The sequence below is a fragment of the Moschus berezovskii genome, chromosome 10, assembly GCF_049115385.1.
Source record: "Moschus berezovskii isolate FMDL1 chromosome 10, NW_MosBer_1.0, whole genome shotgun sequence".
Classification (NCBI taxonomy): Eukaryota; Metazoa; Chordata; class Mammalia; order Artiodactyla; family Moschidae; genus Moschus; species Moschus berezovskii.
The window spans coordinates 47,674,843-47,699,293 of record NC_142469.1 but is presented as its reverse complement, the minus strand read 5'-3'; the positions used below and the strand labels follow the sequence as shown (position 1 = coordinate 47,699,293).

Here is a 24,451-nt window from a genome sequence, read left to right as displayed (position 1 = left end):
GAGCCATGTCATGGCAATGGACATGTATGATATAGGGGGTGGGTGTATACCCCTGTATTGCCATATAAAAGTAGTCTAAAGCATGAATATGAGAGAGCAATGACAATTTATTCTATATAAAATATGTAACTGAAGTAATTTCCTTATAAAAAGGTAATTTATGGAATAATGAAAAATAAAAACAAAAGAAAAAAATAATTAAAAAAAAGAAGCTTCTCTGAACAACAAAGAACTTAACTCCTCTTATTATACTAACAGCCATTCCTTTTCATTTGAAATAATTTGAAAATTAAACTAAAAGCTAATATAGATCCGTCATCTTATTAAGTACTGCATTAATGCAGCACTATCAAAAATCTTTCAGTGATCATTAGTGATATTATAAAGCAAAAAGGAGTTCAGTTACATAATGAGATTAAAAATGTCTTCATTATTAAAGAACTCTGACTTTCTGATCTAAAACAAAGGAACTCCAGTGAAATTCCTCTTTTATCCTTTTGTAAGAATTGGGAACATAAGGTTACAAGCAGTGAGAAGCTATATAGTTTAGAAATTAGTAAGTTAAGAAATATTAGTAATAATAAAGCTTCCTATAAGCACTATAAGTGAAGTGGTCATTATGAATTTTCCTCATCTCAGATAATCAATGCAGCCTCATCAAGGACAGATTAGCACAGTTTCTAGCTCAGTGAGGGCTCAGGCATCAGCTCAAGAGGCATTCTTAAAGGTGCTAAGGGTTCAAGTTAAGACCTTACATACAAACCTACTAAATATCATAACAGGAATTATGTATGCATCTTTAGATAAATGTATGTGACATCTATTCGGAGTTTATATAAGGATCTCTGCTGTTTTTCAAAACTAGTTTTATAGAGAAAAACAGAGACAGTCACCAATTTCTGAAAAATAGGGTAAGCTTCAGAAAATATAGCATTAAAGTATGGCAACTTTTTACCTAAACAACATAATTAAGCTTAATAAGTATGAAAATAGAATATCTAAAGTTATAAGATATAAATGTGAGTCTAATGCTTAGTATGCTACCATTTGGATAAAATACGGGAAAGATGGGTTCCAATTAATTGACCTTCTTGTTCACTGTTTTTTTTTTAAAGATTCATTTATTTATTTATTTTTGGCTCTGCTCAGTCTTCAGTTTGGAGCACAGCGTCTAGGGCACGTAGGCTTCAGGAGTTGCAGTGCTCAGGCTTCGTTGCTCTGAGGAATGTGGCATCTTCCTGGATCAGGGATGGAACCCTGGGTAGCTAATAAGTTTTATTATTGATTTTTAAAGAATCAAGACAAAAAGTGAAGAGTGGCAGAATATGCCTTTCTAAAATAGGCTTATCTGCCAGAAGGATTATTTTGAACTGAAGGCACTTGGAAAATAGCCAATGCAGTGATAAGCTTTCTATGAACTCCCCCTTATCAGCCTGAAGACAGAGCTACCAAAAGAAACTCAACTGTCATAAATCTCTTCTCCAGGCGTTTCATCAACTAGAGAAGATTTTCTCCTATCAGGGGAAAGGAGACCAACTGAACAGAATGGCAAGTCCAGAAATAAATTCCTGCAAATATAGTCGACTGTGGACTTCCCTGGTAGCTCAGAGCCGAAACGGGCTTCCCTGGTGCCTCAGTAATAAAGAATCTGTCTGCAATGTGGGAGATCCCTGCAGTGCAGAGACCGGGGTTTGATCCCTGGGTTGAGAAGATCCCCTGGAGAAGGAAATGGCATCCCACTCCAGTATTCTTGCATGAGCTGAAAGCATAGAAACAGAGTGGAATGCTGATTATCAAAGGGCGGTGGGTGGGGGTAAAGGGGGTGGTTGGTCAAAGGGTGCAAACCTCCAGTTGTACGATGAGACAAGTTCTGGGGATCTAATGTACAGAATGGTGATTTTAGTTAGCAATACTGTATTGTATACTTGAAAGTTGCTAAGACAATAAATTTTAAGTGTTCTCATCACACACACACACACAATGGTAATCATGTGACATGATGGAGGTGTTTGTTATCCAACACTATGGTGGTAATCATTCTGTAGTATGTAATTATATCAAATCAACACATTGTACAACTTAAATGTAAACAATGTTACATGTCAATTACATCTCAAAAAAGTTGAAGAAGAAAAAAGTAAAAAACAAAGTACCAAAACACTACCATACAGCAAGTCATGGTCTCATCAAATCTGGTCACTCTACTGTCCATCCAACTGTCACATGCATAAGATAACTAAGAAGGATCTCAATAACCAGGCTATCCTTATGTCAACAACACACAGCTTAAAAATTGTGAAGAGAAATCCGTGATATATTTTCTTTACCTCTTAGCAGTCACTCTCCACAAATATTAATTTTCATGTTATTTGTAATGTGAATTGGAAGAGTTGAATTAACATTTCTTTTGAATTTTAATTTTCCAAAACTCATTTCTAACAAAGACCAATATCATTCAAAGACACAGAAATTCTAAATATGAAATAGATGGTAGTGGTAATAGATGGTACTCTTTTCAAAATTTTTTTATTTTATACTGGAGTATAGAGATGGTTAGATAGCATCACTGACTCAATGGACATGAGTTTGGGCAAACTCTGGGAGACAGTGAAGGACAGGGAAGCGAAGCGTGCTGCAGTTCATGGGGTCGCAAAGAGACAGACATGACTTAATGACAGAACAACAACAACAATAGTAGATTAACGATGCTGTATTAGAATGGTACTCTCTTTTACTGAGTTTCTAGCCTTCCTTTCATCAAGGAATAATGGCAAAGACTAGGAACTAACCCACAACTAGGTCAAATAGAAGGAAAGGTGATGGTGATTTTTGGCAATGTATTAATTAAAAAAAAATTCTTTTAAACAATATTTTAGCTTTTACACTTTTACATGTTTATATTTTTAATAATTATTTTTAAAAACCCTAACACCCCCTTAAATTAACTTTAAAAGGTTTTTAAACTATATAATTACAGTTTTACATTTTCTTAGCATAGAAGATGAAAAAGGAATAGTCATTTTATATCAAAAGATACATGCCTACAAAATGGATCACATATTGGTTTAAGTTTCAGTTAAAAGCAAATTTTTAAAACACATCAGTAATTTTTGTTCTTCCTTTGTAATTTTTTTCCTTCCCATTTTATCTTTTAGATGCCAGATGGAATAGACTCCAGATTAGTTACTACTAAAGGTCTCTATAGAAGCAGAAGATGTTAAGAAGAGGTGGCAAGAATACACAGAAGAACTGTACAAAAAAGATCTTCATGACCAAGATTGTCACGATAACATGATCACTGACCTAGAGCCAGACATCTTGGAATGTGAAGTCAAGTGGGCCTTAGAAAGCATCACTACGAACAAAGCTAGTAGAGGTGATGGAATTCCAGTTGAGCTATTTCAAATCTTGAAAGATGATGCTGTGAAAGTGCTGCATTCAATATGCCAGCAAATTTGGAAAACTCAGCAATGGCCACAGGACTGGAAGAGGTCAGTCTTCATTCCAATCCCAAAGAAAGGCAATGCCAAAGAATGCTCAAATGACCACACAATTGAATTCATCTCACACGCTAGTAAAGTCATGCTCAAAATTCTCCAAGCCAGGCTTCAGCAATATGTAAACCGTGAACTCCCAGATGTTCAAGCAGGTTTTAGAAAAGGCAGAGGCACCAGAGATCAAATTGCCAACATCCGCTGGATCATGGAGAAAGCAAGAGAGTTCCAGAAAACCATCTATTTCAGCTTCATTGACTATGCCAAAGCCTTTGACTGTGTGGATCACAACAAACTGAGGAAAATTCTGAAAGAGATGGGAATACCAGACCACCTGACCTGCCTCTTGAGAAACCTATATGCAGGTCAGGAAGCAACAGTCAGAACTGTACATGGAACAACAGACTGGTTCCAAATAGGAAAAGGAGTACGTCAAGGTTGTATATTGTCACCCTGCTTATTTAACTTATATGCAGCGTACATCATGAGGAACGCTGGGCTGGAAGAAGCACAAGCTGGAATCAAGACTGCCGGGAGAAATATCAATAACCTCAGATATATAGATGACACCACCCTTATGGCAGAAAGTGAAGAGGAACTAAAAAGCCTCTTGATGAAAGTGAAAGAGTGAAAAGGTTGGCTTGAAGCTCAACATTCAGAAAACAAAGATCATGGCATCTGGCCCCATCACTTCATGGGAAATAGATGGGGAAACAGTGGAAACAGTGTCAGACTTTATTTTGGGGGGCTCCAAAATCACTGCGGATGCTGACTGCAGCCAGGAAATTAAAAGATGCTTACTCCTTGGAAGGAAAGTTATGACCAACCTAGATACTATATTAAAAAGCAGAGACATTACTTTGCCAACAAAAGTCCGTCTAGTCAAGGCTATGGTTTTTCCAGTGGTCATGTATGGATGTGAGAGTTGGACTGTGAAGAAAGCTGATCACCAAAGAATTGATGCTTTTGAACTGTGGTGCTGGAGAAGACTCTTGAGAGTCCCTTGGACTGCAAGGAGATCCAACCAGTCCATTCTAAAGGAGATCAATCTTGGGTGTTCATTGGAAGGACTGATGCTAAAGCTGAAACTGCAATACTTTGGCCACCTCATGCGACGAGTTGACTCACTGGAAAAGACTGATGCTGGGAAGGATTGGGGGTGGGTGGAGAAGGGGACGACAGAGAATGAGATGGCTGGATGGCATCACCGACTCGATGGACATGAGTCTGAGTGAACTCCGGGAGTTGGTGATGGACAGGGAGGCCTGGCGTGCTGTGATTCATGGGGTCGCAAAGAGTTGGACACTACTGAGCGACTGAACTGAACTGAACTGAAAGGTCTCTATTGCTGGCATCACTTATCTGCTCTACATTTGTAAATTTATAACTAGATCACCACACCAAGTTAACTGAGATAAAAGGGATCATGGCTTGTATTTAACAATTTTATACAAATTCTGAGAAAACTGACCAGTCTTCTGTGTTTAAATAAAAAGGCAAATAATCTAGATTTTTGAATATTTATATTGCGCTTTTTATGTATATACTGTAGGGAAGGAAAAGTAATTTTCCCTCTACCCTTCTAAGTTCTCAGCTGGGACCTCTGTAACAAAAGACAGATTCGTAGGAGAAAAACAAACAGAAGTTTGTTAACTTGTATAGCTACTTTCACATATACATGGGAGATACAAAAGGAAATTGAGTAACTCAAAGAGGTAGTTTAGAATTTAGGCTTGAATATAATCTTCAGGTAAAAACAAATAAAGATGGGTGTAAAGGAGGTCAGTGGTTAAGTGACTAGGAAAAGTAACGTAAACAAGTACAAGGTTATGCAGGTTTATGCCCCTGCTTTCTCCACTTACAAGATTTTCTTGTGATTTAAAGTCATCGTTTTCTTCCTGGTGCAGAGACGGAGACTCTTATAAACAGAGATTTCCTTTATAAGTATAAATTTCTAAACAAAATGGTTATTTCTACTCTGTTTTCAGAGCTTCTCCCGTGTCTACTGTTTCTTAAAATAACAAGCCTAAAATAACCCTCATGCCAAAGAGGCATATTTTGGGACAGCACATTTTGGTTTCCTACAGTACAAAATGACAACATCCTGGCAAACTTCTGATCAGACACAAATTTATTTAAAACTATAGTGTGACATGATTGCTTTCTTCCATTTTATTAAAAGAGTAAATATTCTTTGTATTCGTTCTTTTACCTATTCTAAAGGCCAAAGATTTAAAACAAACAATGACCGAATAGGTAACAAATGGATTGTACGTACAAGGTAAACAGAAGCCTGGGGCTTCCTAGGTGGCACTAGTGGTAAAGAATCTGCCTGCCAATACAGGAGACACAAGAAATGCGGGTTTGATCCCTAAGTCCACAAGATCACCTGGAGGGAATGGCACCCTGATCCAGTATTCTTGCCTGGAGAATCCCATGGACAGAGAGAGGAGCCTGGTGGGCTACAGTCCATGGGGTCGCAAAGGGTCAGATATGACTGAGTGATTTAGTATGCACACGCACACACACACACACAAACACAGAGAAGCCTATAGCATCATTTATAAAGAAAATAAAAGAATGTGGATCTCAAGAAATCAGAGATGGTTTAATAGATCTGGTTGCTAAAGATGTGATTGTCTCAGAACTTGATGCCTGATTCCTGATCATCACTGAGGATTAACAATAGAAAATGTGCAGCTTTACTAAAGACTTTTTTTTTTCACATTATCTACTTTTAATTTTACGTAGCACTGATAGAAAAAAAAAGAATATTTTATATTTATATTTTTAGTAAAAGACTAGGTTTTCTATAATATCAAACATGTATATAGCATAAACATTAAACTTTGTAGGGCTAAAATGTATCTATATTTCTTACAATGGAGACTATGCAACGAATTTATCAAACAGCACTTTAAAAACAAAATTAGGCCTTAACCCATGAATAGTCTTTTCTTAAAGCCTTTTGACTTTAGTTCCACACTCTTGATTTGTAATTCCTTTACACTTTCTGAACCTTCATTCTACCTCACAAGGCTTATTGTGAAGTTCAAATGAGCCAAGTGTTATGAAATTGAGAAATATTATTTAACTGCTGACTTATTACTCACCTTCTTTAACTCATTTTTCCCTTTCTTCAAATTTCTTTTCTCGCTACTTTGTACGAAAACACTATGTTGCTCAAGTAACAATGCCTTGTTAAATTTTGGTGAAAATTATAAAGTTTTTTGAACAATTCTTTAAAATTTTCAGAAAATGTTCATAATATCTTTATTAAGCACATTTCAGAGAACATAATTAGAAGTGTTTCCAGGTAATTTAGTAGAGATTATTCATTTCTAGGTAAGATAATTATTTTAGAATGAATGCTTAAGGGAAAACTGCTGAGGAATACAAATTTATAAAACTATTTTATTTCCATATAAAATACAGAATATAAATTATGATAAATTTTAAAACGTGAAACAATGAATGGAAGACAATTTTTTTGGACGCATAATCTGGGAAAAGAAAATAGCCAATCTTTCTAATTACATCTAATACACAAATAATCATAGCAGATTTGGACAATCTGTCAAGTTTTTTTAAATTTTATGTATTTTTGACTAGGTATTAAATGCACATGGTATATAATCCAAAGGATACAAATGTAAGTAGAATGAGAACGACATCTTTCTTTCTTTCCTGCCCACCTAGCTATATAAATCTCCAAAAGATGTCATACTTCTCTGCACCCTGCTTGGCCATACATTCTGGGCAAATTAGTTTTAGTTAGGGAGTAAACATTTCATTTTTTCTTCAGAAGTTCAATCAAGGAATATTTTCAAGATAGGGTGCTCATAGAAAAACAACGGCAAACAAAGGCACCCTAAGCATTTATTCTAAAGAGTGTTATACCTGCCATACTGAGGAAATATGCAGCAAAATGTTTTTTCCTTTTTTAGAAAATAACTAGAGAAGAAAGCTTCTTTGAATTGGTAAATTCATTACAAAATACCTTTTAAAGAAAAGATGCTTCACCTCACACATATATAAATTAAGCAACATCAGGTCAAGTTCTTAAAGAAATGGGAATATTAGACCACCTTACCTGTCTCCTGAGAAGCCTGTATGCAGGACAAGAAGCAACAGTTAGAACTGGACATGGAACAATGGATGGCTTCAAAATTGGGAAAGGGGTACATCAAGGCTGTATATTGTTACCCTGCTTATTTAACTTGTATGCAGAGTACTTCATGCAAAATGCTGGGATGACTCACAAGCTAGAATCAAGATTTCTGGGAGAAATATGAACAATCTCAGATATGCAGATGATACCACTTTAATTGCAGAAAGTGAAAGGAACTAGAGTCTCTTGATGAAGGTGAAAGAAAAGAGTGAAAAAGTTGGCTTAAAACTCAACATTTAAGAAACTAAGATCATGGCATCCAATCCTATCACTTCATAACAAATAGATGGGGAAAAAGTGGAAACAGTAACAGATTTTATTTTCTTGGGCTCCAAAATCATTACGGACAGTGGCCGCAGCCATGAGATTAAAAGACACTTGCTCCTTGGAAAGAAAGCTATGACAAACCTAGACAGCATATTAAAAAGCAGAGATATCACTTAGCCGACAAAGGTCCGTATAGTCAAAGCTATGGTTTTTCTTGTAGTCATGTACAAATGTGAGAGCTGGACCACAAAGAAGGCTGAGCGCCAAAAAATTGATATTTTTGAACTGTGGTGCTGAAGAACACTCTTGTGAGTCCCTTGAACAGCAAGGAGATCAAACCAGTCAATCTTAAAGGAAATCAACTCTGAATATTCATTGGAAGGACTGATGCTGAAGCTCCAATACTTTGGCCACCTGACACAAACAGTCAACTCATTGGAAAAGACCCTGATGCTGGGAAAGATTGAGGGCAAGAGGAAAAGGGGTGACAGAGGATGAGATGGTTGAATGGCATCACTGACTCAATGAACATGAGTTGACCAAACTCCGGGAAATGGTAAAGAACAGGGAAGTCTGGCATGCTGCAGTTCACGGGGTCACCAACAGTCAGAGATGACTTAGCAACTGAACAACATCAGTTAAAAGAAGTGAACCCCAACATATACCCCATTTATTCTAATGAACTGATTTTAAATTATTTACAATTAACATATTTTTTAGTTCAGATGGTAAGGAATCTACCTGCAATGCAGGAGACCTCAATTTGATCCGGTGTCAGGAAGATCTGTTGGAGAAAGGATAGGCTACCCAATCCAGTGTTACTGAGCTTCCCTTGTGGCTCAGCTGGTAAAGAATCTGCCTGCAATGCAGGAGACCTGGGTTTGATCCTTGGGTTGGGAAGATCCCCTGAAGAAGTAAAAGCCTACCCATTCCAGTATTCTGGCCTAGAGAATTCCATGGACTATATAGTCCATGGGGTTGCAAACAGTTGGACACAACTGAGAGACTTTCACTTCACTCACTTCATCTATCAGTGGATTTTTGTGAAGGGCTTAATAATACTGAAAAACAGCTCTTCTGTATATGTTAAACAAACTGTTCAATCATATTTATACTAAAAAGTTTTACTCCAAAAAGTAAAGATTTTACCTTAAAAAAAAAAAGTTAGCTGTCAGCCTAGCCTCTATTCAAATTACTAGAAAATCTGAATTAATAGAAACAAAATTAACAGTTAATATCCAATATCCACGGTATACTACAAAGGAAAAGAAACTTAGCAGGGAGTCTTTTTTCCATCTTCATATGAACTAAACAAAAAGACAAAGTCCTTAGAAAAGTTAAACTCCTTAATGACTTACGGGTACATAGATTTTTAATTCATTCTGTCCTTTCTATTTTTACAGCCCATGCCCTACTTCACATTTTCTTTGCCTCTTGCCTAAACCATTGTAATAATTTCCTCACTGGTCTCTCCCTTCCAGTGGGGTTTCACAGGAAAAAAAAAAAAAAGGATTTTTACAGTTTAAAAACATTCAGAAAGTACTAGGTTAAATGATATTTGAAAAGTTTTTTTAACCTATAGTCCTCACTGACTTTAATATTCCACGTGTATTTTAAGATACTATAGTATATAACCATTTCATAATACTATGCTGATGCTCTAAGCAGTATGAAAAATGTTGACATAAGTGATAAACTACTATATAGGTCAAAGTCCTACTTTCCCTTTCCAAGTTCATCTCCCACTGTGCTTCCAGCATCCTGTAATGTCTATTACTGTTTTATCTCTCTGCACCTCTGTTCAGGATGCCTATCTGCAGTGTCCTTCCTCTTGTCTCTACTTACTGAAATCATGTCCAGTCATAAAGGTGTAGTATCAAAAGGTACCTCCTCCTGGAAGTCACTTCAAATTCTTGTCAATCTGATTTTTTTTTCAATTTCCCCAAGGACTCTATGATGTTTTTGTAGCATTTATTGTCGCCTTAGGTTATATTGTAACTCTAACTTTCTTCTTCACTAAATTATAAGGTATGGAAAACAAGAATTTCCTAATACATAGTTTCCAAAACACTTATGAATTGAAATAATAATTTTAATTTTTCCAAAGAATGCCTGAAAATAAATCTCATTTCATTATACAAATACATATAAGCCCGCAAACCTGCTGGAACTGATGTTACCACCTCCCCCTACCACCATGTGACAGATTATTATAAACATAATAATTATTAAGCAGTTAACATTCCTTAAACAGTAACTATACACCAGGTACTGAGCTAAGAGCTTTACACAATTTATTTCATTTAATCCTCAAAACTCTTAGGTAAAGTAGGTTCCAATATTACCACAAATTTACAGGTGAGGAAACTGAAGCTCCAAGAGGCAAAATTATATGCCCAAGGTCTGACAGTAGTAGGTTAAGTTAGAATAAGTCGCAGAGCTTAGAAAAAAATTCAGATCTGATTGCAAAGCTCACTGTTAACTGCTACACTTTGCTGCCTTTCATTATTTGCCCAAGATGTTCTCACTAATAAACCATGATGCTAATCGCAATTCATTTAAACTTAGTAATAAAGAGTATTCAAAATTTTCAGAGTTCAAAATTCACTAAAGTAAAATCTGACATCTATGCTATTGAAACACAACTTCAAAAATGAAAGTGAAAGAGTTTACTTACTTGCACAATTTGCCTTCTGCCATGTGGAATTAAAAAACTCAGACAGAATCACAACTATTTGCATTCTATCTGCCATTAAAAGGCTTCTGGCACAACTATGACTCTCTGAAGAATTCTGTAACCAAACAAAAGAAAAACATACAATCTGAGTATTCTTAGACTTCCCAACAACAACCTGAGGCCCCAAAAACCTTATAAAAATAATTCATATTTATTATAAGCTTTTGGGGGCTTCCCAGGTGGCTCAGTGGTAAAGAATCTCCCTGTCAAAGCAGGAGACGCAGGTTTGATCCCTGGGTCGGGAAGATATCCTGGAAGAGGAAATGGCAACCCACTCCAGTATTCTTGCCTGGAAAATTCCATGGACAGAGGAGCCTGGCGGGCTACAGTCCATGGGGTCACAAAGAGTCTGACACAACTGAGCAATGGAGCACATATGCATTACAAGCATTTAATATTTTGTTTGTTATAATCAAATAATGACATCATTAATAATAACTGTAATAAAACAATAGCAGCTAACATTTATTGGTACCAGGTTCACTTGCAAGGGAAGAAAATCTTTGCTTCTTAAATAAGTATTTGCTTCTATGGTACCATTTCAACTACTTGCTGCTGTTGCTGCTAAGTCACTTCAGTCATGTCCGACTCTGTGCAACCCCAGAGACAGTAGTCCACCAGGCTCCCCCGTCCCTGGGATTCTCCAGGCAAGAACACTGGAGTGGGTTGCCATTTCCTTCTCCAATGTGTGAAAATGAAAAGTGAAAGTGAAGTTGCTCAGTCGTGTCCAACCCTCAGCAACTACTTAGGCACACATATAATATTAATATACTTCTTATGAACAGGAAAATATTCTGGAAAGCTGTTCACCAAAATGTAGCAGTAGCTGTCTCTGAATAATGGAAATAGAAGGGTTTTCATTTTCTTTTTTGCCTCTTTTACACTGTCTGAATTTTTCTACAAAGAACATATATTATTTATGCATTTTAAAAAATCTGGTGGGTAAATGATGACAAAACATTGTTTCATCTTCTGGGCAGTTTTGGCTCAAAATCTTAAAATCCACAAGAATGGATTTACATTATGTAAATGATAAATTCAAGTTCCTGAATTACTGGGTCCTTATCTTTTTCCTTTCCTTTTTGCCACAAACAAAGTTAAGTCTCGCTGACCCTTCATCCTTTCAAAGTTATTTAACTTCTACTATTTACCAGGCATTATACGTATCCTGGAGTTTTGGGGATAAGTTTTCCCTGGTGGTCCAGAGGTTAAGAATCTGCCTTGCAATGCAGTTCAATTCCTAATCTGGGAACTAAGAACCTGTGGGCTGCGGGCTGCTACTGAAGCCTGCATGCTCTGAAGCCTACAAGATACAACTAGAGAGTCCATTTACTGCAATGAAAGATCTTACATGCTGCAACTAAGACACAACATAACCAAATAAATAATTTTTTTTTTTTAAAAAGAATCCTGGTGTATTGAGGGTACAAAGAGTGATAGGGCATGCCATAAACACTGGGCCTTCGAGAACCTCCTTAGAGACATACAGATAAGGAATTAGCGTGATGAGTAATAAAGGAGAGAGTGTATCAGCTCTAGAAAAGAACTGATCCGCCATGTGGGGTTAGAAAAGAGGGAAGTGAGGCTTAACAGCAGAACTCTTGCTTTAAAATATCTCTGAAGATCATTTTGGGATGATTACCCATTCTGTGGCTTAGTTTTGTTAACTCATTAAAAGATGCAACCAAGTGAATGCTTGCCTTTAAACTAGTGACCCGAACAAAATATGTTAAAAGCCCCTTTATTGGAATTGCTTTCAGAGCAATATCAGCTATAGAAGAAAAATTTCAGGAAAGAAAATGAAACAATATTTTGTGATAATTTACCCACCAGATTAAAATAGAGTATGGCCTAAAGAGTCAGACAAACCTGAATTACTAGCTGGCAATCTCGGAAAGCTGAGGTAAACTCTATGAGGTCCAGTTTCATAATCACTGAGTCCTGCAGGTACAGTATTAAATGAAATAGCATAGATGAATCACTGAGCACACTGCCTGGCACCCAGTAAGTAATTGCTATTTGCTATTTCACCCAGCTACCTGTTGCCACAAAAGTGCTCTGGGTGGGTGTAGCTGGCTAAGTGTAACCTGTGCCTCAAGAAGGAACTGGACCTAAGTGGATGATTGGCTATTTTAAGTCAATACAGAATAACCTGTATGAGTGGTCAGCGTGTGGACCTGTTCAGTTGAGGAAGACATCAATGTAGTTGGGAGAAATGAGAAGAGTTCATGGAGGAAGCAGGATCTGAACTAAGCCCAATACTAAGAAAGGAGCAATATAGTGGTTAGGACTCCATGCTAAAACCCAGATTCAATCCCGGTTGGGGAACTAAGATCCCACATGATGCATGTGTGCTAAGTTGCTTGCCGTATCCGACTCTACGACCCATGGACTGTAGCTCACCAGGCTACTCAGTCCGTGGGATTCTCCAGGCAAGAATACTGGAGTGGGTTGCCATGCTTTTCCCCGGGGATCTTCCCAACCCAGGAATCGAAGCCGCATCTCTTATGTCTCCTGCATTGACAGACGGGTTCTTTACCACTAGTGGCACCTGGGAAGCCCAGGGAAAAGGGAAGAAAGGGGAAAAGGTTTTAAATGGAGTAAATAAAATGATCAAGGGGTGAAAGAAGGAATGACTATGTGGTATTCAGGGAGTATCCAGGAGGCCAATGGAAGGTACCGCTATGAAAGCAGAGATAGTAAAGGGAAAAGTCAAGGAAAGTTTTTAAGATGTTTCAGGAAGATGGCCTGTAAAACAGAGTTTGGAGAGCATTGGTCTAGGTCACAATATGTATGGTGAGGCAGGAGACTAATTAGATTATTTCCATAGTTCATATATGATGAGAAGTTGGTGGCAACCATGAGAATGGAAGGGAAATCATGAATAACCCCAATGATGATGATGTACTTTTAAATACCTAGTGGTTCTAAATGCCCTAAATGTGTAGCTCATTAAATCCTTGTAAAAACTCTATGAAATAGACAGATCATCCTTCTGGATGCAAACCAGCCACTTTCACTGCATGGGGCTCATGACCTGGCACCTGCCCACTTTCTCAGGCTCAAATCACTAGTCTCCTCCTGGCTCACAGTGCTTCGAGTTCTTTCCAGTCCTTAAACATACCAGACTCTTGGAGTCTTCACACCTGCTATTTCTTTACATGTATATATTCTCCCCATTCTCCCACCCTCTCAAATTTTAGGTGTCTTTAACAATTCACCACTTCTATCTATTCCCAGCCTGAGTCCTGATCAGCACTCTTGTTACATACTTTGGTGGCATCTGGGATTTTTTTCTTTGCAACACTTAGATCACACCTGAACTAAATAATTATAATGATGTTTAATGTCTGTTTCCTCTATCAGACTATAAGCTCTTCTCATTCACAGCTATGTCCCTAGTAAGTACAACTACCCCCCACATCATAAGTATTCAAGAATTTTTCTGAATGAATAAGAACCAGTGCTGGAGAAGGAAATGGCAACCCACTCCAGTATTCTTGCCTGGGAAATCCCATGGACAGAGGAACCTGGCGGGCTACAGTCTATGGGGTCGCAACAGTCGGACATGACTTAGCAACTAAACCACAAAGGAACAGTGCATTCTGATCTCCAGTGAAAGACAGACATATTATGTCATGTTGTGTTCCAATCTTCTCCTTTTATTCCTAAGAATTTGTAAATCTACACTAAAATTATGTTGAACACTTCCAGATACATATCCTCAATTACTAGCACCTTCATAAAAATATATACATATCTATATGTCTATCTGGGCTTCCCAGGTGGCACTAGTGGTAAAGAACCTGCCTACCAATGCAGTTGACACAGGAGACATGGGTTTGATCTCTGGGTTGAGAACATTCCCTCGAAGAGGAAATGACAACCCACTGAAGTATTCTAGCCTGGAGAATCCCATGGACAGAGGAGCCTGACAGACCATAGTCTATAGGGTCACAAAGAGTTGGATACAACTGAAGTGAATAAGCATGCAAACATATGCCTACCTATCTGGTTATATAAATTTTAAACGAACCAAGTAGAATAAGATAGAGATTAGCAATTCAGAATTAGAGGAGAGGAAAAGCATCTTGGCAACCACTCTGATGATGGTGAACAGCTCAATGAAACTATATTCCTATCAGTTTAAACTAAAAGAAGAAAGTATGATTCAAGTAAGAAGGAATCCATTAATTTCATTATTCAGGTTTCACAATTCACTGTATTCTTTATCTTGAGATAATAAAACTATATGGAGTACTTGACCCATTAATTCCAAGAGGAAGTGACTAGAAAATAGAATTCTCTTCAGATAACTCTATTACAGTTAAATGAATCAGCTTGCTGCGCCACAGAAATAGCATGCTAATTTCTACTATTGATTTTTTTTCTCTTTACATTCTCCTCCTTTCTCAGTCAATCCATGGACATGGATTCACACTAAAGAGTTGAGAAAGAATGTCCTGATAAAATTCTGCTTGCAGGTTTTCTCTGATAAGCACCCCCGCCCCCCGCCTCTTGCTCTCTTCCCTCCTTTAATTCAGCATCTTCACTCTTTTGTTCTAAAATCCTATTGTACAATTTGTAACATTCACGAGAATGTTTTTTTCCTTTTTAAATTTTTCTCAATATACATTAATTTTATTTCCCTAACTACACTGATAATTTGAAGTTTGAAGCCTGGACTATCCCCTCCTTTTCCTTCAGTACCCTTTTACCTTTTCAATATTTAAGAATAGCATGTACTTGTTAATTAAACTGATTTAAATGAAAGACTTGAGTCTATGTGAGTCAAAGAAAATACATTACTCTCCAGAAACAACTCCCTGCCACACACACACACATAAAGGACAACTGAACATTTTAAGTTCACTCCTAAGAAATTTATACATATTTTTCCATACGTTCATTAGTACACATAATGGCTCAATTTCCACACCCATCTGAAAAAGCCTACTAAATCCAAGAAGTACCCCCAGAACTTTAGAAATCATGCTTTTGAGCTATAACATCCAGCTCTACTGAGGAAAGGGGTGGATGAGTTGGGAGAGGAAATAGGCTGGGGAAAGGGTCTTTCTGCCTCTTGTTATATCTTTCCTCTGATCCTTTCACACAACAGTGAGGCAATCTGGGTGCGCAGGTCACTGGTAGAATCTGAGACACAAAGCAGAGGACACAGTTCATGCTACCCCTACATTGCCATGGGCAGTGGGGAATTCATGTGGAAATTCATACACAAATTTGCCCATAATTGGCCCACAGAAGCCCATAACACTGTACCACCAGAGTTTGGAGTAATTTTTTAACTTCATCTTAATTCCACAGAAACTACACAAATGAGAAAAGTATTTGCTGCCTCAAGAGCCAAGCAGTACATCAAGATTCACAGTCATTCTGATCACAGAACAACAAATTCACTTACTGCTTAAATCGGATATGATGCCATACATATCCTGCTATAGTATGATAGCAAGGGACAAGTGTTGGGTGCTTTACTTTAAAATAATGGGGTATATATATACACACACACACACACACACACACACACACACACACATATATATCCCTGGCTATACCCAACAGAAGGGTGCACAAAAAATATTGCATGTAAGCCTAAAGTTCCTCGAAAACTTACTCTTTACAGAAAGACTGAGCACAGAATTTATTTAATACAAATAAATTCCCTATTTATATAAAAATGCATATTTATGTCAAGTAATATCATATTGACAAAGTAGGGGATGCCACTATATATGCCTAAATTCTGTCAAATCAACCATGATTTATGAAATAATTCCAATCAAATTTTCATGAGACTTTTTTTTCTCAGTACAAGAGGAACTTTCTACTCCATAATCCCAATGTCATTCCTCATGTTTTTCCTTTAAAAGGCATATCTAGCCCATACCTCATGACTCCCACCAGCCTTGACACTAATCCTTTCCTATGCCAAGTCCGATAAGGTCCTTAGGAACAGGGACACGTCTCTGTGTCTTTCTTTCAATTAAGTGCCTCATAGCACGTACCACATGACCAGAAGAGCTCTGAGTACCAAGACACGAGAGCAGCTTTACCATTTTGGAAAATTTTAGTTCCCATTTACTGAAAACTATCACTATGCACCATTTTTTTTCTTTTATAAAATATGTATTTCCTTACTAGGCTGTGCCCAGTTTTAGTTGTAGCATGCAGGATCTTTCAATTGCGGCATGTGGGATCCTATCCCCTAAGCAGTGATCAAACTTGGGACCTCTGCATTGGAAACTCTGTCTCAGTCACTGGACCACCAGGGAAGTCCCTGTGCCTGTTTTCTAAGAGTTCCTTTTATCTCCATCTTACACATGAGAAAACAGGCACAGAGAATATAACTTGCTCAGAGTACACCTCTAATAAGCAGAGAAGAACTGGTCTCCTGGATAAATGCCTCCAGACTGTATTAATGACTAAAATGAACTTTCATGCATTATCTCTTTTTATTCTTTCAACAGTCACATCTGGCAGCGGTTTTTCTGTATTTTACAGAGAAGGAAACTAAGACTCCAAGATAATTAATCTGAGGTCACACTTCTAGAAAGTAGTGAATCTGAAACGGTCTGGCTACAAAGTTCAAGTTCCTCATCACCAGCACACTGTAGTTTCTCCACTTCACCTGGGGTTTCAGGAAAGAGTCCTTCCTGGGAACTGCAAGTGGAGAAGGAAAGAAGCTGTGGCAGAGCTGGGGCAAAGGGGTGAAGGAAAGAAAGAAAAGGTAGGGTTGGGGTGTAGAAGTCCCCCCAAAGCTAGTCATACCTATCTATTTGCAAATATGTACCGAAAGAGGCCCAACAGCAGCCATGGTGGCAAAAATCCAAACCCCAAGCCCTATACCACCACCCACTTTTCTGATGCCCCTAACTCCACTGTCCCAATCCAACCTCGTCTTCTCACAGATGGGGAAACTGAGGAGCCACCCTCGCCCCCACCCGAGTTAACTATCATTACATCCTCCTCCCTTCCCAACAATCCACACCAGAGGTCCCGGGTGTGCTCTTATACCCACCCCCACGGCTCGGCTGATGTTGTCCATCTTGTTGGCGACCTGTTGAAAGAGTGGGTAGCAGGTCTGACAGAGGCGCACCGGCCGGGCGCCGCGCACTAGACACCCGGTCAGCTCTGCACTGCTGTTGGCGAAGTCCAGCAGCAGCTCCCGGCACTCGGGGTCCAGATCCGGCAAATCTGGGGGTAATGACAGTGGCCCCATCCTTCCGCCCTGCAGCAGAGCCAATGACAAGTCTTCCACCTCCAGCAACTGCTCCTCCGACAGGAGGTCGTGGAGGACCCTGTGGGGGTTGCTGCCCACGGAGAAGGTGCCCAGAGCCAGCCCCGACCACAGCAGCACCACCAACAGCAGCCGCAGCAGCAGCAACGATGACCTCCGCCGCTCGATGGTCCGGTTCGGGTCCATCGCGCGGTTCCTCAACCCCCAACGCGCAGACCGCCGCCTGCTCACTTCCAGTCGGGGCTGCGGGCAGCAGCCGCTTCCGGCTTCCTCAGGCGCAGGCCGCTGGCAGGGTCACGAGGTGCGCGCGTCACGGCCCCGCCCCCGGCGCGCGGCTCCCTGCCCCATTGGCCGCCGAGAGCCGCGGGCTGGAACGCGTGCGGGAGCGCGCACACACGGGCGGTGTCGCGCTCCCAGCCGGAGACAAGCGCCTGACTGAGGGTCGCGCGAGACCCGGGCGGCGTCTGGCTGGGGAACACCGAGCCGAGGCTCGCCCGCGCTGTGAACACAGGCGTCGGCCTCTTTGAACAGTTAAATCTTGGGAGTCTTGCCCTCAGTTGCCCACCGCCTTGGGAGTTTGCTGAGTTCTACAAGTCTGAGGAACTATGTACCACAGAAAGACGGAGGGCCTCCGCCGTGGGAATTAACGAGTGAGTTGCTGAGGGAGCCTGCTGGCAGGTGCCTTTGCAGGTTTCTTTTTATTTGGTGTTTCTTAGCATAATTTTTCCCCTCAAAATATCTGGAAAGAGTCGTAACGTCTCTTGGTTGTTTTTGATTGTGGAGCCTAGTGGCTTACAAACTTGTTCTTAACTCTAAACTGTGTCAGCGCTGTCCGATAGACTTCCCGAGGTGATGGAAAGATTCTACATCTGCGCTAATACGGTAGCCACTAGCCTGCTTGTGACTGTTGAGCACTCGTAGTGTAGCGACCGCGACCCGGGAACTGAATTTTTAACCGTACTGAATTTGAATGTGAATAGCTCTGTCTGGTGGGCTTCTGTCTATGGGGTCACACAGAGTCGGACACGACTGAAGTGACTTAGCAGCAGCAGCAGCAGCTCTGTCTGGCGAGCGGTGCCATGTTGGACAGCGCCCGTCTACGTTTTCTCACTGTGTAGCCTGGTCCTGGGGTGGCTACTGTCCGTGTTTCCTTGCGACTGAAGGGGTCCCTGGGGTGCAGCACAAACCTGTATCCAGTGCAAAAAGCTGGAAAATCCTGACCAAACCGCTCAAGTTCCTCTCCAGTTTCTGGCAAGCCCGAGGCAGTCTTTGGAGACACTCTGAAAAGTGTCCTGATACCACTACTGGGCTGTGTAAAGAATTTAGCTAATGAATGACCTGGGAAACGTTTTTATGACAAGTACCTAGCAAATGTGGTAGAAAAATTATTTCCTGGCTGTTTTGTGTCATCCTGCTTTTGTTTTTGCCTTGTGAATTGCGGAGCTGCTTCATTTTATGGTGCTAATTTCTGTTTCTGAGAGTTGTTAAACTTTTTAGCCAATCTGATTATTGTTCTGTGTTCCTAATGGGAAAGCGTCTATAATTTTTTAAATGCCCCTTTAATTTATCCTTTTACTATTAAAAACAATATTGCAGGTAATCATATCTATACAAGGTTGGTATATGTTTAAGATAAATTTCTAGAAGTAGACTTGCTGGGCCAGAGTATGTGCATTTACGATGCTGTTGATTGTGCTATATTTCTTTCCATGGAGGTTTAATAATTTACTCACAATGGTTCCTAAAGAGCTCTTGAGTGGTAATTCTAATATATCAGTTCAGTTCAGTCGCTCAGTTGTGTCCGACTCTCTGCGACCCCATGAATCACAGCATGCCAGGCCTCCCTGTCCATCACCAACTCCCTGAGTTCACTCAAACTCATGTCCACAGAGTCGGTGATGCCACCCAGCCATCTCATTCTCCGTCGTCCCCTTCTCCTCCCGCCCCCAACCTTTCCCAGCATCAGAGTCTTCCAGTGAGTCAACTCGTCGCATGAGGTGGCCAAAGTATTGCAGTTTCAGCAGAAAGACCTAAAAGTTATATGATGACCTTTGAGAAAATTAAGACAGCTTATTTTCCTGGGGTGACTGATGTCCAGGCTTCCTTAGGGCTGAAGGGGTTCCTGGGAATGCAGCACAAAGCTGCATTCAACGCAAACACCTGGAAAATCCTGGACAAACCATTCAATTTCACACTTCTGTTCAATGCCATCCTAAAGCCATTAGATCAAGTAAAGTAGACATCTTGGTTTGTGGGGTGGGGATGTCAGAAATCCAGAGAGGGATATTGGCGCACAGGTAAGAAGAGGAAGACATGATGAGGGTGGGGGAATCCTGATGCAAGGTATTGGATCCTGAGTTGGGTAAGAAAGGCTTCCTCGTAAGGGAAGGTACAGCAGTGACCGGGAGTTTGCTTACCTTCAGAGGACTGATCAAATAGGTAAATATATTAAGCATAATGGGAGTCCGGTTTCTTATTGTCCAAGAAGGGAGTTACAAATAGGAAAAGGGAGAAAACAAATAGGAAGGGAGAATGAACTCTATAGTGTTGGAATGGGTCAGTAGCTTAGTCATGTCTGACTCTTTGTGATCCCATGGACCTATAACTCATCAAGCTCCACTGCCCTTGGGATTCTCCAAGCAAGAATACTGGAATGGGTTGCCATCTCCTTCTCCACTGTTGGAAAAGAATTAGCAATATCAGTGGCTGCAATTCATAGAGATAGAGAAACAGATTGTGGCTTCTAAATGTCATTCTCTACTAAAAGGAATCAAGAATTCTTACAGAAATAGCTATTCTACTACTAGGGCAGGAAAAGCATAAGTTTAACCTGGATCATCTTTTTGTACTAGAAAGTAGGGAAGTGCTGGAAGAATGATGGGAACATGTCAAGAACACACAGAGGACTTCCCTGGTGGTCCAGTGGCTAAGAATCTGACTTGCAATACAGGAGACATGGGTTCCATCCCTGGTCAGGGAACTAAGATCCCACATGCCATAGGGCAACCAAACCTGCATGCTACAACTAGAGAGAGTCTATGTACGAAAGCAAAGACCCCACATGCTACAACTAAGACCCAATGCAGCCAAATAAATAAATATTTTTTTAAAAAAGAACACATGGAAACCAGCTTAACTAGGCTTCCCACTGGCCATATCTGGGACAATTTGAGGATCAAAATAATGATAGTTAATGGGTTGTAAACCATTGAATAAAGCAGGAAACCATGAGCCTATAGTGATATATTTAAATAAATGAATAAGGTGAATGTTTCATGGGGATTAAAATATTTACATATTTTCAAAATCACCTGCTAAAAAACACGTATTGATTATAAATGGGAAAATATGAGTGACTTTACAGTGGAGAAGTCTATCGGATTCCACACTAATCAAATGATCAACATGAACATCATCATAATGGAACAAATAGAAACTGTAATGCCACCTGATAGAATGCAGTTAGCAGAACATAGCACCAGTTCTATTATACTCCTACCAAAAGGGAGGGAAGAGAGGGATATGCATAAATTTATCCTAATCATGAGAAAATATCAGATGAATCAAGTTAAGGTCCATTCTGCAAAATATCTAGCCTGTAATCTATAGTGTTATGAGTTAAGAAAAGATTGAGGAATTACACCTGACATAAAAGACATTATTTGGACAACTAGTGAAATTTGAATGTGATCTGAAAATTAGATGGTAGTAATGTACAATGTTAATTTCCTGATTTTGATAGTTGTATTGTGATTATGCAAGAAAATGTTTTTATTTGTATAAAACACACAGAAAAGCATTTGGGGTGATAGGACATCAAGTCAACAACTTACTTTTTTTTTTTGAGGTTGTAGCTGATTTAAAATACTGTGTTAGTTTCAAGTATACAGCAAAGTGATTCAATCATATATCTATATTTTCAGATCATTTTCCATTATAGGTTATTATAATGGAAAATGATCTGAAAATATATATATATATGATTGTTCCTGTGTTATACAGTAAATCCTGTTGTTTATCTATTTTATATACAGTAGTGTGTATCTGTTAATCCCATACTTCTAATTTATCCCTCTCCCCCCTCCCTTTCCCTATTGGTACCATGTTTGTTTTCTATGCCTGTGAGTCTGTTTATGCTTTGTATATACATTCATTTGTATTATTTTTTAGATTCCACATATAAGTGCTATCATATAATATTAGTCTTTCTCTGTCTGACTTACTTCACTTAGTATGATGTTCTCTAGGTTTATCCATATTGCGGCAACGGCAATATTTCATTCTTTTTATGGCTGAGTGGAATTCCATTGTATACATCTTCTTTAGCCATTCATCTGTCAATGGACACTTAGGTTGCTTCCGTGTCTGGCTATTGTAAGTAGTCACTGTTGTAAATAGTGCTGCTATGAACATTGGGATGCTTGTACCTTTTCAAATTAGAGTTTTTCATCTTTTCCAGATATATACCCAGGAGTGAGATTGCTGGATCATATAGTAGCTCTGTTTTTAGTTTTTATAAGGAACTTCAGACTGTTTTTCATAACGGCTGCACCAATTTAAATCCTCCCCAATAGTGTAGAAGGGTTCTCTTTTCTCTACACCCTCTCCAGCATTTGTCATTTGTAGATTTTTTATGATAGCCATTCTGACGGTATCTCATTGTCATATTGATTCAGCAACTTACTTTCAGTTGGTTCTGGAAAGAAATGATTTGTACTGTGCTTCCATCTTTTTTGTAAGCTTGAAATTGTTTCAAAATCTAAAAATACATTGTAAAAAATTAGGGTACAGCAATGCAATAGAATTCTGTGCATTTGAAACCTTAGGTACCCAATGTGGAATAATTGCCAATATAAATGGAAAAAAATGTCAGAAAAAAAAATTTTTAATGCTCATGTGTTCATATACAGAGACTGTCTCCAGAAGAATACACAAAATGTGGTCACTTTGATAGAATAGGAATTGTATTGAATATTATGGGAAGAGGGCTAGAACAGGCTATTCATTGTAAAGTTTATTACTTTAAAATTTTTGTTCCATGTAAATATTCTTACTCAAAAAATTAATAAAAATGAAAAGATAGTTTCTTAATTTGTCAGGTATAAGTGGGTTCAGGGCATCTGTGAATCCTACTATGTGTCTATATCTTTCTGCGTAGAATATTACAACTTTCATCATAGTTTTTCTCAATAGGGGTCTGTGATCCAAAAGATTAATAACCATAGATTTGAAATAAACCCAAGGGACTTACCTGGTGGTCCAGTGGTCAAAAATCCACTTTCCAATGCAGGGGATGTGGGTTCAACCCCTGGTCGAAGAACTAAGATCTCACATGCCATAGGTTAAGTAAGCCCAAGTGCCACAACTACTGAGCCCAAGTGCCACAACTAGAGAGAAGCTCAAATGCCACAACAAAGAGCCATGCACCACAACTTAGACCCAACACAGCCGAAAATAAATATTAAAAAAATAAATAAATTCAGACTTGTGCTGCGGCCCCCGCCTCCAGTGCGCAACTTTCCGACCCACGTGAACCTCCCCCACAGCCACTGCTGCCACCCTTCGAAATGGCCAACAGGGGACCTGCCTACGGCCTGAGCCAGGAGGTACAGTAGAAAATTGAGAAACAATACAATGCGGACCTGGAGCAAATCCTGATCCAGTGGATCACCACCCAGTGCCGCAAGCATGTGGGCCGGCCTCAGCCTGGGCACGAGAACTTCCAGAACTGGCTCAAGGATGGCATGGTGCTGTGTGAGCTCATTAATGGGCTGTACCCCGAGGGGCAGGCCCCAGTGAAGAAGATCCAGGCCTCCACCATGGCCTTCAAGCAGATGGATCAGATCTCCCAGTTCCTGCAAGCAGCCGAGCGCTACAGCATCAACACCACTGACATCTTCCAGACTGTGGACCTCTGGGAAGGAAAGAACATGGCCTGTGTGCAACGGACACTGATGAATCTAGGCAGGCTGGCAGTAGCCTGGGACGATGTGCTCTTCTCTGGGGATCCTAACTGGTTTCCCAAGAAATCCAAGGAGAACCCTCGGTACTTCTCGGACAACCAACTGCAGGAGGGCAAGAATGTCATTGGCTTACAGATGGGGACCAACCGTGGGGCTTCTCAGGCAAGCATGACCGGCTATGCAATGCCATGCCATATCTTCGGATCTGCTCTGCAGCCCTGCCCCTGCCCTCTGTGAATGGTTAATATATATGTTTGTTTGTTTGTTTTTTAGCATTGACATTTCCTGAGAGCCCCTGGGAGCTCTCGTGCTCCCTTCTGCTAGGGTGGGGGCCTGGCTTGTCTCCTCTGGGGGTGCCTGATGGTGGCCTCCCCCTTGTGCTTACTAACACATTCCCTTCTCCAAACCCACAAAACTGGACCAACTGGCCTCTTTTCCCCTGGAACAAAAACTGGTGGGGGGGGCGGCTCACCCCCTCTCCACACCATACCTCTTCTCTTTCCTCTGGCCTCTTCCCTCTGAGCCCTGTGCCCTAATCCATTCCTTAGCTGGGAATCAAGA

At 39.8% G+C, this 24,451-nt stretch overlaps 1 protein-coding gene and 2 pseudogenes across 2 annotated transcripts in view; 2 read left to right on the top strand and 1 right to left on the bottom strand.

The window, feature by feature from the left end:
* Window positions 1-18,209, bottom strand: part of OSTM1 (osteoclastogenesis associated transmembrane protein 1) — a 43,278-nt gene extending 25,069 nt beyond the window's left edge. Inside the window, exons 1-2 of the mRNA XM_055433186.2 lie at window positions 17,709-18,209; window positions 10,610-10,724 (exon numbers count right to left, since the gene is read on the bottom strand). Coding sequence (XP_055289161.1) covers window positions 10,610-10,724; window positions 17,709-18,113 — 520 coding nt within the window. The 5' untranslated portion in view covers window positions 18,114-18,209. The remainder of the gene's footprint in view (window positions 1-10,609; window positions 10,725-17,708) is intronic.
* Window positions 18,210-18,331: 122 nt separating this feature from the next.
* LOC129560920 (protein Mis18-beta pseudogene) overlaps window positions 18,332-24,451 on the top strand; it is a 68,781-nt pseudogene continuing 62,661 nt past the window's right edge. Inside the window, exon 1 of the transcript XR_016038418.1 lies at window positions 18,332-18,577. The product of XR_016038418.1 is annotated as a protein Mis18-beta pseudogene (transcript). The remainder of the gene's footprint in view (window positions 18,578-24,451) is intronic.
* LOC129560922 (transgelin-2 pseudogene) lies at window positions 23,442-24,142 on the top strand (annotated as a pseudogene).